Here is an 18,696-nt window from a genome sequence, read left to right on the forward strand (position 1 = left end):
TAGCAGAACTCTCAGCTTATACAATATATCTGAGAATTATAAAGTGTCAGCTCAAACACAGAGGAGGGTCAGAATCGTAGGACACTGAGATGACTTACAAAGTCATCTGGAGATGGAACCAAGAGGAAGAGCCAGATCTCTCAAAGATAGCACAGTGTTTTCTCAGTAAATTACTCACCCAGTGTTGCCCTAGAGATGTTTCACAGGTGACAGATTTTAGGTTTCTGAAGAGATATAAATTATCATGGAGAATGTAAGAAAGAATTGAAACAAGAACTGGGGCAAGATTTCCAGAAACAGGCTCTTCACTGACAGTGACTACTCTATTTTAGTTTTGAAAAACTGAGACTATAATTCTTTTCTGACTAATACATATCATCCTTTATTCCTTTGCAGAAAATTCAGGGACCTGGAAGGTGGTCCTTAGTTGAATGGATCTCCCCATGCCTCCCAACAATGTGACTGAATTTGTTCTCTTGGGATTCACACAGAATCCACACTTGCGGAAAATATTCTTCATTGCTTTTTTGTTCATTTTCCTGTTTACCATGCTGTCAAATATGTTTATTGTCATTATCATTTCCCTCAGCCCCACGCTTTCAGCTCCCATGTATTTTTTTCTCACTTACTTGGCCTTCATCGATACTTCCTTATCCTCTGTCACCACCCCCAAAATTACCATTGACCTGCTCTATCAGAGGACAGCCATCTCCTGGGGTGGCTGCATGACTCAGCTCTTTTTGGAACACTTTCTGGGAGGATCAGAGATCATTGTCCTCATTGCCATGGCTTATGACCGCTATGTGGCCATCTGCAAGCCTCTTCACTATACAACCATCATGCGCCATGGGCTCTGCCAGCTCCTGGTGGTGGTGGCCTGGATCGGAGGGATACTTCATGGCACTGTGCAGATTCTTTTTGTCCTTGACTTGCCCTTCTGTGGTCCCAATATTATTAACCACTTCATGTGTGATTTCTTCTCACTGTTCGAACTTGCCTGCAGTGACACTTACTGGCGTGCAATAGTGATATCAGCTAACAGTGGGGGCATGTGCTTGCTCATTTTTTTCATGCTCCTCATCTCCTACATGGTCATTCTGAGCTCCCTGAAATCCCATGGCTCTGAAGGAAGACGCAAAGCCCTCTCCACCTGTGGCTCCCACTTTACAGTAGTGGTACTCTTTTTCGTCCCTTGTATCTTCATCTATGTACGTCCTGTGGCCACCTATCCCGTGGATAAGTTGGTGAGTTTGTTCTATGGAACCTTCACTCCCATGTTAAATCCTATCATTTATACAGTGAGAAACACAGAGGTGAAGAATGCTATGAAGGGTTTGTTGAAGAGGAGAGTAACTTGGGTTGTGCCTGGTGCCTAGAAATTGACAATTTATGTACATAAGGAGGTTGATATCTGTTGTAAATTGTGAAAGAAAACTAAGAAATCTTGTGGAGTGGTGACAGAAATAAAGACCAAAACTAATATTTGTTGATTATTTAATAGTGGCTAGGCATTTATTAGGCAGTTGATAATATTTATTAGCCTTAGCAAGGCTTGAATGTTCATGTTCATAACTTCAGAATAGATAATGCATAAACAACAATATAACCCTAGTGTTATGAGTAGAGAGTATTTTTTACTCCAGAGTCTTATACTACTTTTTAAAATCCTTCATTGTGTGACTTTGATGAAACTGACTTTTCCAGTGCACCTTGGTCTCAAAATTTCTTCTGTTTTTGCTAGGCCCATATTAAAGTAAATAAGTGATAGAATTTCTTAGTACGTGCCTGGGAAAGGAAGAGTTGCAAAAAGGAATCACAGCATGTTTTTTGTAATATGAATTCACCAAAAGTGAAAAGAGAGTCACTCATAAAAGTGGAATGAATAATTCACAATCTCTTTCTTTACTTGGCATAAAATATAAGCCATAAAATTTGAAATTACTTTAAATTTGCTCTATATACTTAAATATCCTGTGGCTCACAGCTTTGAATATAAAATAAGGTTTTCATTTTCCATACCATGACTTGAGTCATTTGCAACAAGGCTAAGCATCCTTTATCAAATTTGAACAAAAAGGCATATGATTAGTTCCAAAGCTATTGTTCTGTAGGTCTGATAACATATTTACATTAATTAACTAATGCTTTATTGACTATCAGACATATTCACTGCATTTGATTTACACATGAAAAATTCGTAGTTCCTTTTTTAGCATCCCCTTTTTACAGAAAAGCAAATTAAAGCCAAAGGAGTTTTACTAATTAACTTGCCTCTCATATCACACATGCTTCCTCCATAAAGTATGCTAGAAAATATCACACTGGAATGCAGCTTGCTTTCAAAGTTTCAGATACAAACTTCCAACCAAAGTCTTTAAGACTCAAAACTATTTTCTTTATAATGAAACATGATTATCTGATGTATAAGTCTATAGATAAAAGATTATCTGCAGTTTTAATAATTCACTTTGAACCACAAGGAGATATCATCCATAGTTGTAAAATTATGTCATGTGTAGCAGTATATTACAGTGCTGTATTTTCCTCTCTTTGAAAGTTCAAGTTCTGCCATTTCACTTTTTTTTGTCTTTTGTCTTTTGTTGTTGTTGTTGCTATTTCTTGGGCCGCTCCCGCGGCATATGGAGATTCCCAGGCTAGGGGTTGAATCGGAGCTGTAGCCACAGGCCTACGCCAGAGCCACAGCAATGGGGGATCCGAGCCGCGTCTGCAACCTACACCACAGCTCAGGGCAACGCCGGATCGTTAACCCACTGAGCAAGGGTAGGGACCGAACCTGCAACCTCATGGTTCCTAGTCGGATTCGTTAACCACTGCGCCATGACAGGAACTCCTGCCATTTCACTTTTACAAAAGACCAACACTAGTATGGCAGCAGTTGTTTTTTGTTGTTGTTGTTGTTGTTGTTTTTGTAAAAGCAAAAATCCACTTTAGATTTCTTTCTCATAAGTGAAAATATGCACTAATATAGACCTTCATCAAATTTAAATGACCAAAGTGAACCTTCAGAAAGTGGGAGATACCCGCAATGTGCTTCTAAATATGTGGAGAATACCAGAAGATTCTCTATGATTGCATCTCTGTTAATCCATGCCTCTCTGACTACAACCCTCCAACTTATGTTACTTCACTCAGAAGCACTTTCTCCAAGTCAGTGGTCAACCTCAGCTATTTCTCCCATAATTTGAACATACATCAATGCACCAGAATAGTACTGTTGAGAATGTGCTTGCTAGGTTGTACATGGCTGTCTCTGAGGAGGCAAGAATATACAATAGATAAGAGAGTTTATTCAACAAGTGGTTTTAGTATCACCCCCCCTCAAAAAAAGAACAACCTAAAAATTGAGAGTTATATTATTTTTGTGGACATTCTGAGGACTTAAGCCTGGGATAGAGCATCTCAGATATAGCAGAGAAAGTGTTATGAAGAGGCAAGGAGAAGAGCCAGAATATATGAGAGTTTTTGCATTAAAGGAATGGGTAGTCAGAATATCAAGATTACTATTAATAAAAGAAAACTTCATAAATCAAGTTAGAGAATGTAGAACTTTTCCACATATGGGAAGATGCAGCAGTCTGGGTGCACTGATCATTCCTTGGATAGGCATCTCAGCCTCTGGGTCAGTATCCAGTGCTTTCTCATCCTGAATCTCCTCAGGGTGCCCCATACAGGATCTCTGCCTCAGGTGACTGCTAAATGGTTGGTACTTTCTGTTTCCATCCTGTGTTCCCTCAGGGCTTACCATCAAGGTGGCTGTAATGTGGTGGTTGATGGCTGCCACATCATTTGTTTATTCACATGGCAGGCAATATTTTAGTTCACAAAAGTCAACCAACATCTGGCAGACATTTCATGAACAATTTTTGTCCTACAGCAATAGGAAATTCATCCCAGATCAGGTGAAATAGATACTGTTGCTGTGCCACTCCTGGTGATAATTTATGGATTAGACCCTGTTGAGAAGTTAAAATTCTCTGGATCCTCTGTCTTACCAGTCTAATTGATGCAGGAAATATTTTCCCTTCTCTGGATCCTCTGTCTTACCAGTCTAATTGATGCAGGAAATATTTTCCCTTCCTTCCCATACCTAGAATCACACTATTACAATTATCCTCTAAGAGTCATAAATGTGATTTATTTAGTCAAGATGTTCAGACACGTTCAATTTTGTTGGAGTCTTGGATGCACATTGGTTTATGTAAGAGAAAACATCTTATAAAACAGACAAGATATAAGTCATGCAGCTGGTAACATTGGCAATGTCATAGCACAATAGGGAGACACAAAGAAAATGTTTTGGAAACAAATTAAATTAAATTAAATTAATGCAACAAGTTATAATCAGGTTGCAATAAACCATCAAATCCACAGGAGACCTAGCTGGAGAAGCCACATTCTGGACAGCTCAGGTAGAGAGAATAGGATGGTTCATCTTTTTTTCACATAGGTTTACTTTATCAACTTGTTTTGGGACGTAGTACAAAAGGAAACTTTTTCTGGAAAGCAAAGATCAGTGTATTTCCCCAAAAAATCATCAAGTTATAAATGATATTTATGAGTTCCTTCAAACCCTTGTAATTAACATTGAACATGATAAAGTCTTCAGGTTTTCCATTATAGTTTTGCCTTATGTGACTTGGCTCAGTGATATTACCTAAATAAAGGCCACCAGAACCTAGAATTTGTCAAAAAGTTCCTTTTATGAATTTTCTTGAAGATCTTCATTTTATGAAAGCCTTAATGTAAAATAAAGATTGCCCATAAAGGACAAATGGCAGGAAAGTGAGAGATATCTGTGATATATGACGTTTTAAGGTAGTAACAAGGATTATGTCTGATAACATATCAGGGCATGTGAAGTTTTAGGAATTTCATATAGATTTTGGAATAACTATAATAAACACATTTACCTATTCAGTATAAATAAAGGTACATCTCCAGTCACTTGACAATGTTTCTCAAGTAATTTAACATAGCAAAGGAGCCTAATTATTTTATTTATTTATTTATATTTTGTCTTTTGCCTTTTTAGGGCTGCACCTGTGGCATATGGAGGTTCCCAGGCTAGGGGTCTAATCGGAGCTGTAGCTGCCAGCCTTCGCCAGAGCCACAGAAACCCCAGATCTGAGCTGCGTCTGCAACCTATACCACAGCTCAGGGCAAAGCCGGATCCTTAACCCACTGAGAGAGGCCAGGGATCAAACCTGCAGCCTCATGGTTCCTAGTTGTATTCTTTTCCTCTGTGCCAAGATGGGAACACCAGCCTAAATATTTTAAAGTTCCTCTTGAGTTGTCTCAGTGTTCCTTTGATGGACTCCAGAGTTTTCTGGGTATTAAAAGAACTTAAGTTAGATTTTGATATTTGAGAAATTTGTTTAAAAAAAACCCAAAATTTTCTAAAACAAGCAAGATCACATGTCACTCTGAAATAATACATATTTATTGAACCAAAAATCACAATATTTAAATTAAAAAACAAGTACAGATCATTTAATGGCAGAAACCCACAATTCTTCAAGGGCAGTGCTTGAAGAATATTTGTTCTCCTAATAAAGAAAATTAAATCTAGTTTGGTATTAACTTTTTTTTAAAAAAATTTTAAATAAAATTTATGGCCACACCAAGGGCATATGTAATTTCCCAGGCTAGGGATTGAATCCAAGCTGCATCTGAGACCTACACTGCAGGTATGGAAATTTGACCCATTAAGCAAGGGCAGGGATTGAACACACATCCTCACAGAGACAACATCAGATCCTTAACCAGCTGAGCCACAATGAGAAGCCCAATGAAATATATATTAACAGTGATTCGAACAAATAGAACACAAGAGGCTTCCCCATAAGAGACTGGGGAGGATGGCACTAAACAAGACCCTGAAAGTTTATAAGTTTACTCTCCAAAATATGACGGAGGTCACGTTTTCAAAACACACACACACACACACACACACTAAGAAGAACACATAGAACATTTAGCCATTTAGATCTCAAGGTCACTGGAAGAGAAATGTATATTTCCCCTACAAGGCTTTTGGTTGTGGTCAGAAGCCTATGAAAATATTTTTATCAAGTCAGTGTTTTATTTAACTGCATACCATTCCACTCAAACAAAATCAGCCCAGTTTGGCCATTTAGGGCTGAGATCTCTTTTAGTATAATTTAGGAACTTACAAGAGTGAGCTCTGTAAGTATTGCACATGGATGGATCTAGAGTGATATTTGGAGGTTGGCTTTAAAGAGGTCAGGTCACCCCCTTGCTGTACAGTGGGAAAATAAAAAAAATAAAAAAAAAAGAGGTCAGGTCAGCCTCTTCCCCACACTAGCAGCTCAGACTCTTCAGTTTCTTTAGCACATCCCAGGCTCTGCTAATATCTTTCAATCAGGATGATTTTCTCCCAGTTCTTTTTCAAACAGGCTCCCATTATACCTTTAAAATAGGGTGGGAGTTACTCTCCAAAATCTTTCAACTGGGGATCCAGGTAACAGACACTGCCAAATAAAACTCAGGATCATCAATAAACACTAGGAAAATCCAGACACCATGAGAGACTCGGCCAAATTCTTGTGCACTCTCCAAGGTGATGGATGAGCACAAGAGGCCTCTGCTGGTACCAAGGCTCCAGACCCTCATACAGTTCAAGCCAAGGAGAGAAGATTGTTCTGAGTTCCTTTGTAATCATCACCCAAACTGTCAACTAAAAAATAATTCACACCTAAAAGTTGATAATTATGTTTTATTAGGTGGACAAAATTGAGGACGTAAGTCCAGCATCTCATATAATTCTGAGAGACTGGTTGGAAGAGGCAAGAGGTGTAGGTGGGCAGAATATATAGCTTTTTTCAACTAAAGACCAAGTATTTAGAATCAAAAGATTATTGCTAATTAAAGAAAACTAGATATCTCAACTTAAGGAACCGATACCTTTTCTATGTACAGGAAGATGCAACATCTGAACTCATTGCAATCATTCCTCGGGTATACACCTCAGCTCTCTAGGGCCAGTATCCTATGAACTCTCATCCTGTGTCTCTTCAGGGTGCACCACTGGGGCTGGCTTCAGTGGTGGGCATTGTTTCCAAATGTAGTTCCCTCAAACTCAAGTTATCTCTAATGTAATGCTTGACGGCCATGACATCCTTTGTTTAGTGATATGGCAGGCCATATTTTATTCACCAGTCTAAAGGAAAATGCAATGAACCACTCTTCCAGTTGTTCAATCAGGGATCCATAATGAATTTACAAATAAAAACAAAAATGAGCTTTGTCTGCAATGGTCAGGGAAATCAATCATATGTTCAGTAGAAGGTTCTCCTTGTGGTCAAGGCCTGTGACTGATACATAACCATCTTTCAACCTCTGCTTATGTGACCAACATGAGCACCACACTTGCTGCCTCCTGGTGGAAGTGGGTTTTCTTTGATTGATTGGACAGATCCTGTCACTTTCTGGCTTCCATGCTGTGGTCCAGACATTACGAATTGCTTCATGTGTGACATTTTCCCCTCTGATACAAGTGCATGCATTGACTCTTTCCTTGTTCATCTGGGGGTAGCTGGAATGGTGGGTAATCCCTCTGATCACTTCTGTAATGCTGTTGGTATCCAGTGTGCCTTGGGGACTCAGAGCTCTGCAGGGAAGAAAAAGTCCTGGCTACCTGTAGCTCCCTCATCATAGTTTTGCATAGTTTTTTTGTGCCTGTGTTTTTATGATTCTGTGACCAGTAGCTCCTCTTCCCATGGAGAAATCCATAGCAGTATTCGCTAGTATTGTTACTCCCACGTAAAACCCTCTTCCTTACACAGTAAAAACACAGAGATCAAAAATGCAACTAAAATGATATTAAACAAATATGCAATTTCAGATACTAAATGACCCCAAATGAAAATTTTATGTCTCTCATGATCTTTACATTTTCATATTTTATTGCTCTAAATTTCTTCCCATACCTCTCACTTGACCCTAAAAGCACCTAAATAATAGGATGATTATCCCCATTCCACCCACGACAAACAGTGAATTTCAAAGAAGTTCAAGAACCCACCCACTAGCAGAGACAGAGCTAGTATTCAGATCTCCATTCTTCTAAAACCAAAATTGATACTCTTTCCATAGTTTCAGTGCTGTCAGAGAAAAGGCCTTTCCCTCAGACTCTCTCTTATTTTGTTGCAGTGTAAAATTTCCTTTCAGGGAGTTCCCATTGTGGGTCAGCAGGGTATGCATGGGACTAAGATCCATGAGGTCGTGGGTTCCATCCCTGTCTTAGCTCAGTGGGTTAAGTATTCAGCCTTGCAATCAAGGATATGGGTGTGTAGGTCACAGACCTGGGTCAGATCCTGCCTTGCTGTGGCTGTGGCATAGGTGGCAGTGGCAACTCCAATTCGACCCCTTGCCTGGGAACTTCTATATGCCGCAGGTGCAGCCCTTAAACGCAAAAATAAACATAAGAAATTTGTTCTAATTATGTAGTTATATACTGTGCCCACATACAAAATCAATGGGTTCTCAGAAACCTGTATGACCTACTGGTATCTAGGATGCTGTGGGATATGAAATAGAAAGAAGATAATTGCCAGTACTCTCTTGACCAATAATTGATACAGCTATCCAATGTTTATTGGGGTTCTTATTCTGTTGGCAAGAGTGAATATAATGAATATAAAATTTAATGGCACACCATTTAAACTGATGTTTAAAATATGAAGTATTCTGAAAAAGGTACAACAACATTATAAAATTAAAATTTTGTTTCCTTAATTTATAGAAATAAATGGGATAAAAAAGAAAGCTTAAATAGATCATAGGACCTGTACCTATAAGTCAGATTGAGCCAAAATACTCCTCTTCTATCTCCTCTGGTGTTTGTATTTGATTATTTGATTATAACTTGGTATGAAAATATTTTTGATTATATGCCATAGGCAGTGATAATTTTTTAGATTAACAGTTATTACTAGCAATTAAGTGTGGCTGCTTTTCAAAAGCACATGATAAAATACATCTGTAAAATAATTTCACTCTGAGATAATTGGCATTCTGCTTACTTCCTTGAATCTGGAATCCTCTTTGAAAACTGAGGAGATGATGTATAAGGGATATGTATATTTAAAAAACAAAACAAAACAAAAAACCAGGAATAATTACTCCACAGTTGATCAGAGAAAGGATTTCTCAACTAAACAAATACCTAACTTAAAAGATTTTGTTGTGAATTAATTGTGGCACTCTTCATAAATGATGCCTGCTTCTCAAATAAAAATGAATACAAATGTGTGTATATGTCATAGATGTTTATTGTTTGCTCTTTGACAGAAAGATCCTGCTCCCATTTCACGGCTACAATATGCTGTTTTGAAGAAATCAGTGGACCATGGATATAGCAATATTTATAAGCTTATGGTATTTATGAAAATATGATGAAGAACACTAGCTTTAGGATAAAAAGACATGAATTTTATTTTACACAGTGCCATCGATTTTAATCTTAAACAATTTTCAAACAATTTTCCCTATTTCTACAAGTAATTTACTTGGGTAAATTGGATGGTATTTCCAAGTTCTGTGATTCTGCCCAAGCTAATGTGTTTATTGCCATAAATATTGTTCTGTTTGCTTTTACTTTAATTATAAATAAAATTGGAAGAGTTCTGAGACAACATCCCACCTCTCATTCCTGTTAAACAGTTTAGGGTGTGTCCTTATAGGAGGAAAGGCTTTTGGAATGGATTACTATGATGTGAGCTCTGCTCTTGAGTGCTTTGTTATTTTGAGACTGTTTCTCTAACCATTGAAATGCATGAAACTGGCTCAGTATTGTAGGTTGTAGCTTTGAAAGAATCTGTCCATTTCTTCTAGGTTGTCCATTTTATTGGCATATATTTGCTTATAGCAGTCTCTTATGATCCTTTGTATTTCTGTGGAGTCAGTTGTAATGTCTCCTTTTCCATTTCTTTTTTTTTTTTTTTTTTTTTTTTGTCTTTTTGCTATTTCTTTGGGCGGCTCCCACGGCATATGGAGGTTCCCAGGCTAGGGGTGGAATCCGAGCTGTAGCCACCGGCCTACGCCAGAGCCACAGCAACGCGGGATCCCAGCCGCGTCTGCGACCTACACCACAGCTCACAGCAACGCCGGATAGTCAACCCACTGAGCAAGGGCAGGGATCGAACCCGCAACCTCATGGTTCCTAGTCGGGTTCGTTAACCACTGCGCCACGACGGGAACTCCTCCTTTTCCATTTCTAATTTTATGGATTTGAGCTCTTCTGGTTTTTTCTTGTTGAGTCTGGCTAAAGGTTTACCCATTTTGTTGATCTTTTTAAAGAATCAAGTTTTCATTGCACTGCTCTTTATTTTTATTGTCTCTATTTCATTTATTTATGCTCTGATCTTTATGATTTCTTTCCTTCTGCTAATTTTGGGCTTTGTCTGTTCTTCCTTCTCTGATTGTTTTAAGGACAAGGTTAGGTTGTTTATTTGAGCTTTTTCTTCTTTCTTGAGGTTAAGATTCCTTCTTCATTGAAAAAGAGACATGCACCCTTATGTTCATAGCAGCACTATTCACAATAGCCAAGACAACCTAAATGTCCATCGAAGATGAATGGATTAATTAGATGTGGTACATATACACAATGGAATATTACTCAGACATGAAAAGGACAAACTAATGCCATTTGCAGCACCAAGGATGGATCTAGAGACTCTCATACTAAACGAAGTAAGCCAGAAAGAAAAAGACAAAACCATATGATATCACTTATTTGTGAAATCTAAAGTATGGAACAGATGATCCTATCTAAAAATAACAAACAAACAGAAAACAGAAATATATCATGGCCAATAAGAGCAGACTTGGACCTCCTGGTGTGGGGGGAGGAGGGGAGGGAGTGGGAAAGATGGGCACTTTGGGTGTTTGGGGGATGCAAACTGTTAAATTTGGAAAGGATGGACTGGGATCCTACTGTACAGCACAGGGAAATGTATGTGATTGGTTCAATTTGTTGTACAACAGAACTTGGTGAAACATTATCAATCAACTACACTTGTAATAATAATAATAATAATAATAATAATAATAATAATAATAATAATAATAATTGATGTGGCTGTGGCAGAAACACCAATTCTACTCCAGATCTGGGAATTTCCATATGGCAATAGGTGGCTGTAAATAAAAATTATAATGAAAGAAAAATCAGATAGTTACCTGCCTGAGTGTTTAATTTATACAATAGTCAATATTCAGACTTAATATTATGCTCATTTCTTATCACATACAAGATTTCAGATGTAATCAACTTTTTTCCCCTCATCATAGTAGTTTGTTCTCATGCAGACCTAAAGTGGAGTTCAAAATTAAAGATGAATAGAAAAAGTATTCTTCTGCTTTTCAGTTTCTGTGAAATTATTGGGTTGTTGGCATTATCAGCTAACTGTGGTAAAACAGCCCTGAGGTCCAATTAGCCACAGTTAAGAAACGTCATGGAATTTGCCTACAAAGAGCCTATGTGGTAGCAATATAAGGCTCAAGAGAAAGGCCTTATGCAAAGATACTGTTTATAAATCAACAGAGACACTTACGGTCATTATCATTTTTACTCTTACAGCTTCTTTCTGGGTGAACCGACAGCTGCTGGGGGCCCTTTCCATGGAGCCATGTCAGACAAATTCATAGGTGAGATTTTTTTCCCAAGGAAATCATATAGTCATAGACTCTTGAGTTTAAATGCATCTTACAAATTTATAAAATCATTTTTCATGCTTGCCAATCTGAGCTTTGAATCCCTTATGTATTTAGCATGAAGAAAGATAGACTCAAGTACAGGACTATGAATTGAGAAGTAAAAATAGCTGATTTTTCTCAGTCATATGTATTTAAATTCATTAGAAGAATAAAATTAGTTGGAATTAAAATATGTGGAATAATTATACAATTCAAATTTGTGTCCAAAATTTTCTCTACTTTACAGTGCAACTGAAAAATGTACCTATGATGTCACGCATTTTTTAAAAAACTCTTTTGTTTAAAAGTACACATTAAGCAGAGACACACTATATTTTAATAATCCATTTCTCTAATGTTGAATATTCCATGTCATCTCTAAATTTTCCACAGCTCTTAATAATTGTATTAACATATATGTAAATAATGATTTTTCTCCTTTAGAAATAATTTCCTTTAGGGTTTATTCCTATAAAGAGTATTGTGAGGCCAAAGAAAAAGGAAGCAGTGCAATTTATTTCTTCACAATTTTTCTAAATCACTTTCAGTAATCATATCTAACTCATATTTTAAACAATACACATTTCTCTGGACCTTTGGGGGAGTCGAAGTCAGAAGAAAAGTAATGCAATGAGATTGCTGGACCTTGTTTCCACTTATGTACAAATTTTTGAAAATTAAAAAAAAAGGTTCTTTACACAATTATCTTTGAAAGGAAAAAAACATGCTTTTTGCAGGAATACATTTTTTTTTTGTCTTTTCTAGGGCCACACCCAGAGCATATGGAGGTTCCCAGGGTAGGGGTCTAATTGGAGGTGTAGCCACCAACCTATGCCAGAGCAACAGCAATGCTGGATCGGAGCTGCCTCTGGGACCTATACCACAGCTCAGGGCAACACCAGATCCTTAACCCACTGAGTGAGGCCAGGCATCAAACCCGCAACCTCATGGTTCCTAGCTGGATTCGTTTCCACTGCACCACTATGGGAACTCAAGGAATAGATTTTTTTATATTCATATTTCCACCCCTTTTTCATTGGGACACCTAATTCCCCCAAGTTTCTCAATCTATTAGTAACACAGTATCCTGTAACCAGGAATGATGGAGGAAGGATACTATGGAAAGATGGGAGAAGTAGGCATGAGAATGCATGTAGCAGAAATATAAAGGAGTGGGAAAGTCATTCATATCATGGAGGGATGTCTCACTGTTATTTCATGATGAAATTTCAGGCAATAAATACGTTTAACAGGTAGAATCTTCATGACTTTATTTAGACAAACATACATTCATATACATAGTAAGAGTCCTTTAAATATTTGTATAATGAGTGAACATGAAGTAGGTACTTATAGTCAGTAAAAGGCTTTATATGTGTTTGTGTATAGATGTATATATGTATATATGCATAGTGCCTTATCTATCTTACCCAGTAAAATATTTTTTTTTGCTTTTCATTAATTTCTACTTTTAGAACTTTGAAAAAAAAGGATTTCCTTTGCTTCATAGATCCTTGCAAGATCCTTGCATACTGAACACCTATGTCAGAGGTTTCTTATCTTTTCATCCAGATCTATGAAAGTGGTAAGTTTACTGAATATGACTATGTAAAGTTGTATGTGGCACAGAATTAAAAAAAATAAACATATTGATTACTAAATATAATACTATCTTGAAAGAACAATGACCCAGTAACACTCTCTTACCTAGAGGCAATTAATATTTTCACACTTACCCTTTAAAATGTGTCAAAAAAAATTGAATGGCACTTCTTTTCAAATGCTTATTTACGTTTTTCTTAATGTAGAGAGTAATGGTAAAAAGAGTATGGGGATGAAAACACTCTAATTGCTCCCAGGTTTATGGTCTGGAGAAGCATGCATATTCTCACCATGGAGAATGGCAATTTATAAGCATTTACCTCACAGCTAACAAGTTTCAGACCCTGTAGACATTATGCCAGGCACTATGGTAAGTGAAGAAACAGTTGAAAAGAGCACATGTGTTTGGGTGGGTACCAGGGAGGGTGTTTCCAACAACATGTACATCTCCCTAAACTGGCTGTTTATGGCAGATATTTACTGACTGTGCCTTTCTTTCCACATTTTAGAGCTGAGGGTTCAATTGTTAATACTCTTGAGAGAATAATTCTTACCTATATGAGGGACCTCTCAGCTCACAAGATATATCCAAGAATCACAATGTGTAAGCTCTGAAACACAGAGGAGGGCTCAGAATCATGGGACACTGAGGTGACTTACAAAGTCACTTGAAGTTGGGACCAAGAGGAAAACCCAGATCTCTCAGTGATAGCACAGTGTTTTCTCAGTAAAATACACATACAGTGCTGCCCTATAGATATTTCACAGGTGACAGGTACTAGGTGCCTGAAGATACATAAATTATCATGGAGAACATAAGAAAAAATTGAAACAAGGACTGAGACAAGTCTGCCAAGAACATGCTCCTGACTGACAATGACTATTTTACTTCTCAAAAATGGAGGCTACAATTATTTTCTGACTAAAAGGTATCATTCTTTATTCCTTTGTAGATAATTCAGGTCTCAGGAAGGTGTTCCTTTGTTGAATGGATCTCACAACACCTCCCAACAATGTGACTGAATTTGTTCTCTTGGGACTCACACAGAATCCACACTTGCGGAAAATACTCTTCATGGTCTTTTTGTCCATTTTCCTATTTACCTTGCTGGCCAATCTGTTCATTGTCATTATCGTTTCCCTCAGCCCCACACTCTCAACTCCCATGTACTTCTTTCTCACTTACTTGGCTGTCATAGATGCTGCCTTCTCCTCAGTCACTACCCCCAAAATTACCATTGACCTGCTCTATCAGAGGACAACCATCTCCTGGGGTGGCTGCCTGACTCAGCTCTTTTTGGAACACTTCCTCGGGGGAACAGAAATCATTGTCCTCATTGCCATGTCTTATGACCGCTATGTGGCCATCTGCAAGCCTCTGCACTACACGACCATCATGCGACATGGGTTGTGCCAGCTCCTGGTTGTGGTGGCCTGGATTAGTGGGATAATCCATGCCACTGTGCAGATTCACATTGTGCTTGACTTGCCCTTCTGTGGTCCCAATGTCATTGACCACTTCATGTGTGAATTCTTCGCACTCTTGGAACTTGCCTGCACTGACACCTACTGGCGTGGAATAGTGATATCGGTTAACACTGGGGGCATGTGCTTGCTCTTTTTTTTCTTGCTAATCGTCTCCTACATGGTCATTCTGAACTCTCTGAAATCCCATGGCTCTGAAGGAAGACGCAAAGCCCTCTCTACCTGTGGCTCCCACTTTACAGTAATGGTACTCTTTTTCGTCCCTTGTATCTTCATCTATGTACGTCCTGTGGCCACCTATCCTGTGGATAAGTTGGTGAGTTTGTTCTATGGAACCCTCACTCCCTTGTTAAATCCTATCATTTATACAGTGAGAAACACAGAGGTGAAAAATGCCGTGAAGTGTCTTTTGAAGAGAAGAGTAATTTGAGTTGTGCCTAATGCCTAGAAATTGATAATTATATACATAGAAAGGTGTACATCTGTTGTAAATTGTGAAAGAAAACTAAGAAATCTTGCAGATCATTGACAGAAAAAAAGGTCAAAACTAATATTGTTGATAATTTAATAGGAGCTAGGCATTCATTAGGCATTTTCATTACATTTAATGAAATGTTTAATTAATATTCTTAGCAAGGCTGCAATGTTCATGTTCACAGGTTCAGAACAGACAGTGGAAAAACAACTATATAACCGTAGTTTTATTAGCACAGAGTATGTTTCACTGCAGAGTCTTATACCACTTTACTAAACTCTTTACTTGTGTTACTTGGATGAGATTGGCTTTTCCAGAGCACCTTGGTCTCAGAACTTCTTCCATTCTTGCTAAACCTGTGTTGAAGCAAAGAAGCAATAGAAATTCTTAGTAGTTTCATAAGAAAGAACAGTTTCAAAAAGGAATCATAGTAGATTTTTTCTAATGTGATTCTACCAAAAGCAAAAAGAGAGTCACTCTTAAAAGGTGAAAATAATAATTCATAATCAATTTGTATACATGGCATAAAATATAAGCCAGAAAATTTGAAATTACTCTAAATTTGCTCTATGTACTTAAATACCTTATGGCTCACAGCTTTGAATATTCCATACCATGACATGAGACATTTGAAATAAGATTAAGCATCTTCTATCAAAGTTGAACATTTGAAAGACACATGAGTAGTATCCAGAGCTATTGTACTGTATGTTTGATACATATATTTATATTAAATTAATGCTGTATTGACCACCAGGCATAATCACAACAGTTGATTTACCCCTATAAAAACTGGTATTTCTATTACAAGTATCCCCATTTTACACAAAGAGCAAATTAAAGCCAAAAGTGTTTTTCTAATTTGCTTGCCTTTCACATGACCCATGCTTCCCCCATAAATTATGCTAGGAAATGTGAAACTGGAATGCAGCTTCTTTTTAAAGTTTTAGCTACAACCTTCCAATCCAAGTCTTTACAACTCAAACTTACTTTCTTTCTAATGAAATATGATTATCTGTGTTATGTTTAAGTCTACAAACAGCAAAGCTATCTGCAGTTACAATAATTACTCTCTTTGAACTTCAAGGAGATAGCATCCATAAAATGTGGACTTTCTCACATGTAGCAATATATTTCATCACTGTAATTATTGTCCTCTCTTTGAACATTCAAGCTATGCCACTTCACTTTCACAAAAACCCAGCACTAGTATGGTAACTATTTTGTTATGTTGTTGTTATTTTAGGTTTTTTGGGGGCGGGGATTATGTAACAGCAAAGATCCCCTTCAGATTTCTTTCTCATAAGTGAAAAAAATGCACTAACATAGACCTTCATAAAATCAAAATGGCTGAGTCGAACCTTCAGAATGTGGGAGATACTTGCAATGTGCTTCTCACCATCTGGAGAATACCAGGAAATTCCAAGTTATTACATCTCTGTTCATCCAAGCCTCTCTGCCTCCAACACTCCAACTCACATTACTTCACACAAAATCACTTTCTCCAAGTCAGTGGTTAACCTGAGCGCTTTCTTCCATCCTCTGACCATACCTTAATGCCCCAGAATGGCACTGGGGAGAACATGTTTATGAGGTTGTGCATGGCATTCTCCAAGGAGGCAAGAATATACAATGGAGAAAAGAGAGTCTCTTCAACAAGGGGCGCTAGTTTCAACCCCAAAAGTGTACAACCTAACATGGGAGAGTTATGCTGTATTATTTGGTGGGTATTCTGAGAACACAAGCCCGTGAGAGTGCATCTCAGATAATGCAGAGCAACTGTTCTGAAGAGGCAAGGGGAGGAGCCAGGATATATGGGAGGTTTTGCAACAAATCATCAGGAAGTCAGAATACTAAGATTGCTATTAACAAATGAAAGCTTCATGAATCAAGTTAAGGAACTTAGAGCCTTTCCATATATGGGAAGATGCATGGGTATGGGCTCTCTGAGATCATTCCTTGTATAAGCACCTCGAGCTCTCTGGGTTAGTGTCCTGTGCTTTCTCATCCTGAATCTCTTCAGGGGGCACCAATATGGTGGCTTGATGGCTGCCACATCCTTTGTTTACTCACATGGCCTGCAACATTGTAGTCCACAGTCCCTCCCTTTGCCCCCCAAATTCAGCTAATATCTGAACAATTTCTGTCCTATGTCACTAGGAATTTCATCCCAGATCAGGTGAAATATATACTGTGGATGTGCCACTGCTGGTGATAATTTATGGACTAGGCCCTGTTGAGAAGTTAAAATTCTCTGAATTCTCTATCTTACCAGTCTAATATAATCCAGGAAATATTTTCCTTTCTTCCTCCTTCTCATACCTAGAATCACACACTTACAAATTATTCTCTGGGTCATAAATATGGTCTTTTTCCTCAAGATGTTCAATTGTGCTCAATTTTATTTGTCTTAGATCCACACTGATTTATGTAATAGAAACATCTTACAAAACAGACAGGATATAAGTCATACAGCTGGTAACATGGACAAATTCATAGCACAGTGGGGAGACACAAAGCAAAATAATTTGGAAACAAATATAATTAATGTCATGAGTTGTAATCTGGGAAATCCATAGGAGACCTGGTTGAGAGAAGCCACATTCTGGAGAGAAAAGCTAGAGAGAATAAGATGGTCCATCTTTGTACACCTAGGTTTACTTTATCAACTTGTTTTGGGACATAGCATGAAATGAAAACTTTTTCTAGAAATCAAAGATCAAAGTCCAGCGTATTTCCCCCAAAATATCATGAAGTTATCATTGATATCTATGAATTCCTGTTGGCTTTAAAGAAGTCAGGCCAGCATCCACAACAACTCTCAGCCCAGACTCTTCTTGAAGAAATTCATAAATATGATCTGGATGAACTCTTCAGGTTTTCCATTAGAGTTTTGCATTTTGTTATTAAGTTCAGTGATGTTGTCCAAATAAAGACCACTGGAACATTGAATTTTTCAAAACAAACCTTTTATGAATTTTCTGGAAGACCTTCATTTTATGAAAGCCTTAATGTAAAATAAAGATTGCTCATAAAGGACAGAACTTAAAATGGCAGGTTAAACATTTGAAAACAATGTAATTGGCAGGAAACAGGGAGATTTCTGTGATATATACATTGTAAGAGAGTAACAAGGACTATGACTGATGTATATATATATACATTATATTGGGGCATGTCAAGTTAGGAATCGCATATGCATTTCGGAATATCTATAATAAACACATTTATCTATACACTACAACCAAAAGTTTATCTCCAGTCACTTGACAATGTTCCTCATGTAATTTAACAAACAAAAAAAGCCTAATTAAAGTTCCTATCTGAGATGTCTCAGGGTTCCTTTGAAAGATCCCAGAGTTAGCTGGAAGCTGAAAGAATTTTGGTTAGATTTT

The 18,696-nt window shown here is 37.6% G+C and overlaps 2 protein-coding genes across 2 annotated transcripts; both read left to right on the forward strand.

The window, feature by feature from the left end:
• The first annotated feature begins 431 nt into the window (after positions 1–431).
• Positions 432–1,376, forward strand: LOC125124467 (olfactory receptor 140-like). Its single transcript, XM_047774578.1, has one exon. It carries the CDS (start codon positions 432–434, stop codon positions 1,374–1,376), a length of 945 nt encoding a protein of 314 aa, XP_047630534.1.
• A 12,953-nt stretch (positions 1,377–14,329) lies between these two features.
• Positions 14,330–15,256, forward strand: LOC125124050 (olfactory receptor 140-like). Its single transcript, XM_047774228.1, has one exon. The coding sequence runs from the start codon at positions 14,330–14,332 to the stop codon at positions 15,254–15,256; it is 927 nt and encodes a 308-aa protein (XP_047630184.1).
• The last annotated feature ends 3,440 nt before the right edge of the window (positions 15,257–18,696 follow it).

Source organism: Phacochoerus africanus, chromosome 4, assembly GCF_016906955.1.
Source record: "Phacochoerus africanus isolate WHEZ1 chromosome 4, ROS_Pafr_v1, whole genome shotgun sequence".
In the NCBI taxonomy this organism is placed as follows: domain Eukaryota; kingdom Metazoa; phylum Chordata; class Mammalia; order Artiodactyla; family Suidae; genus Phacochoerus; species Phacochoerus africanus.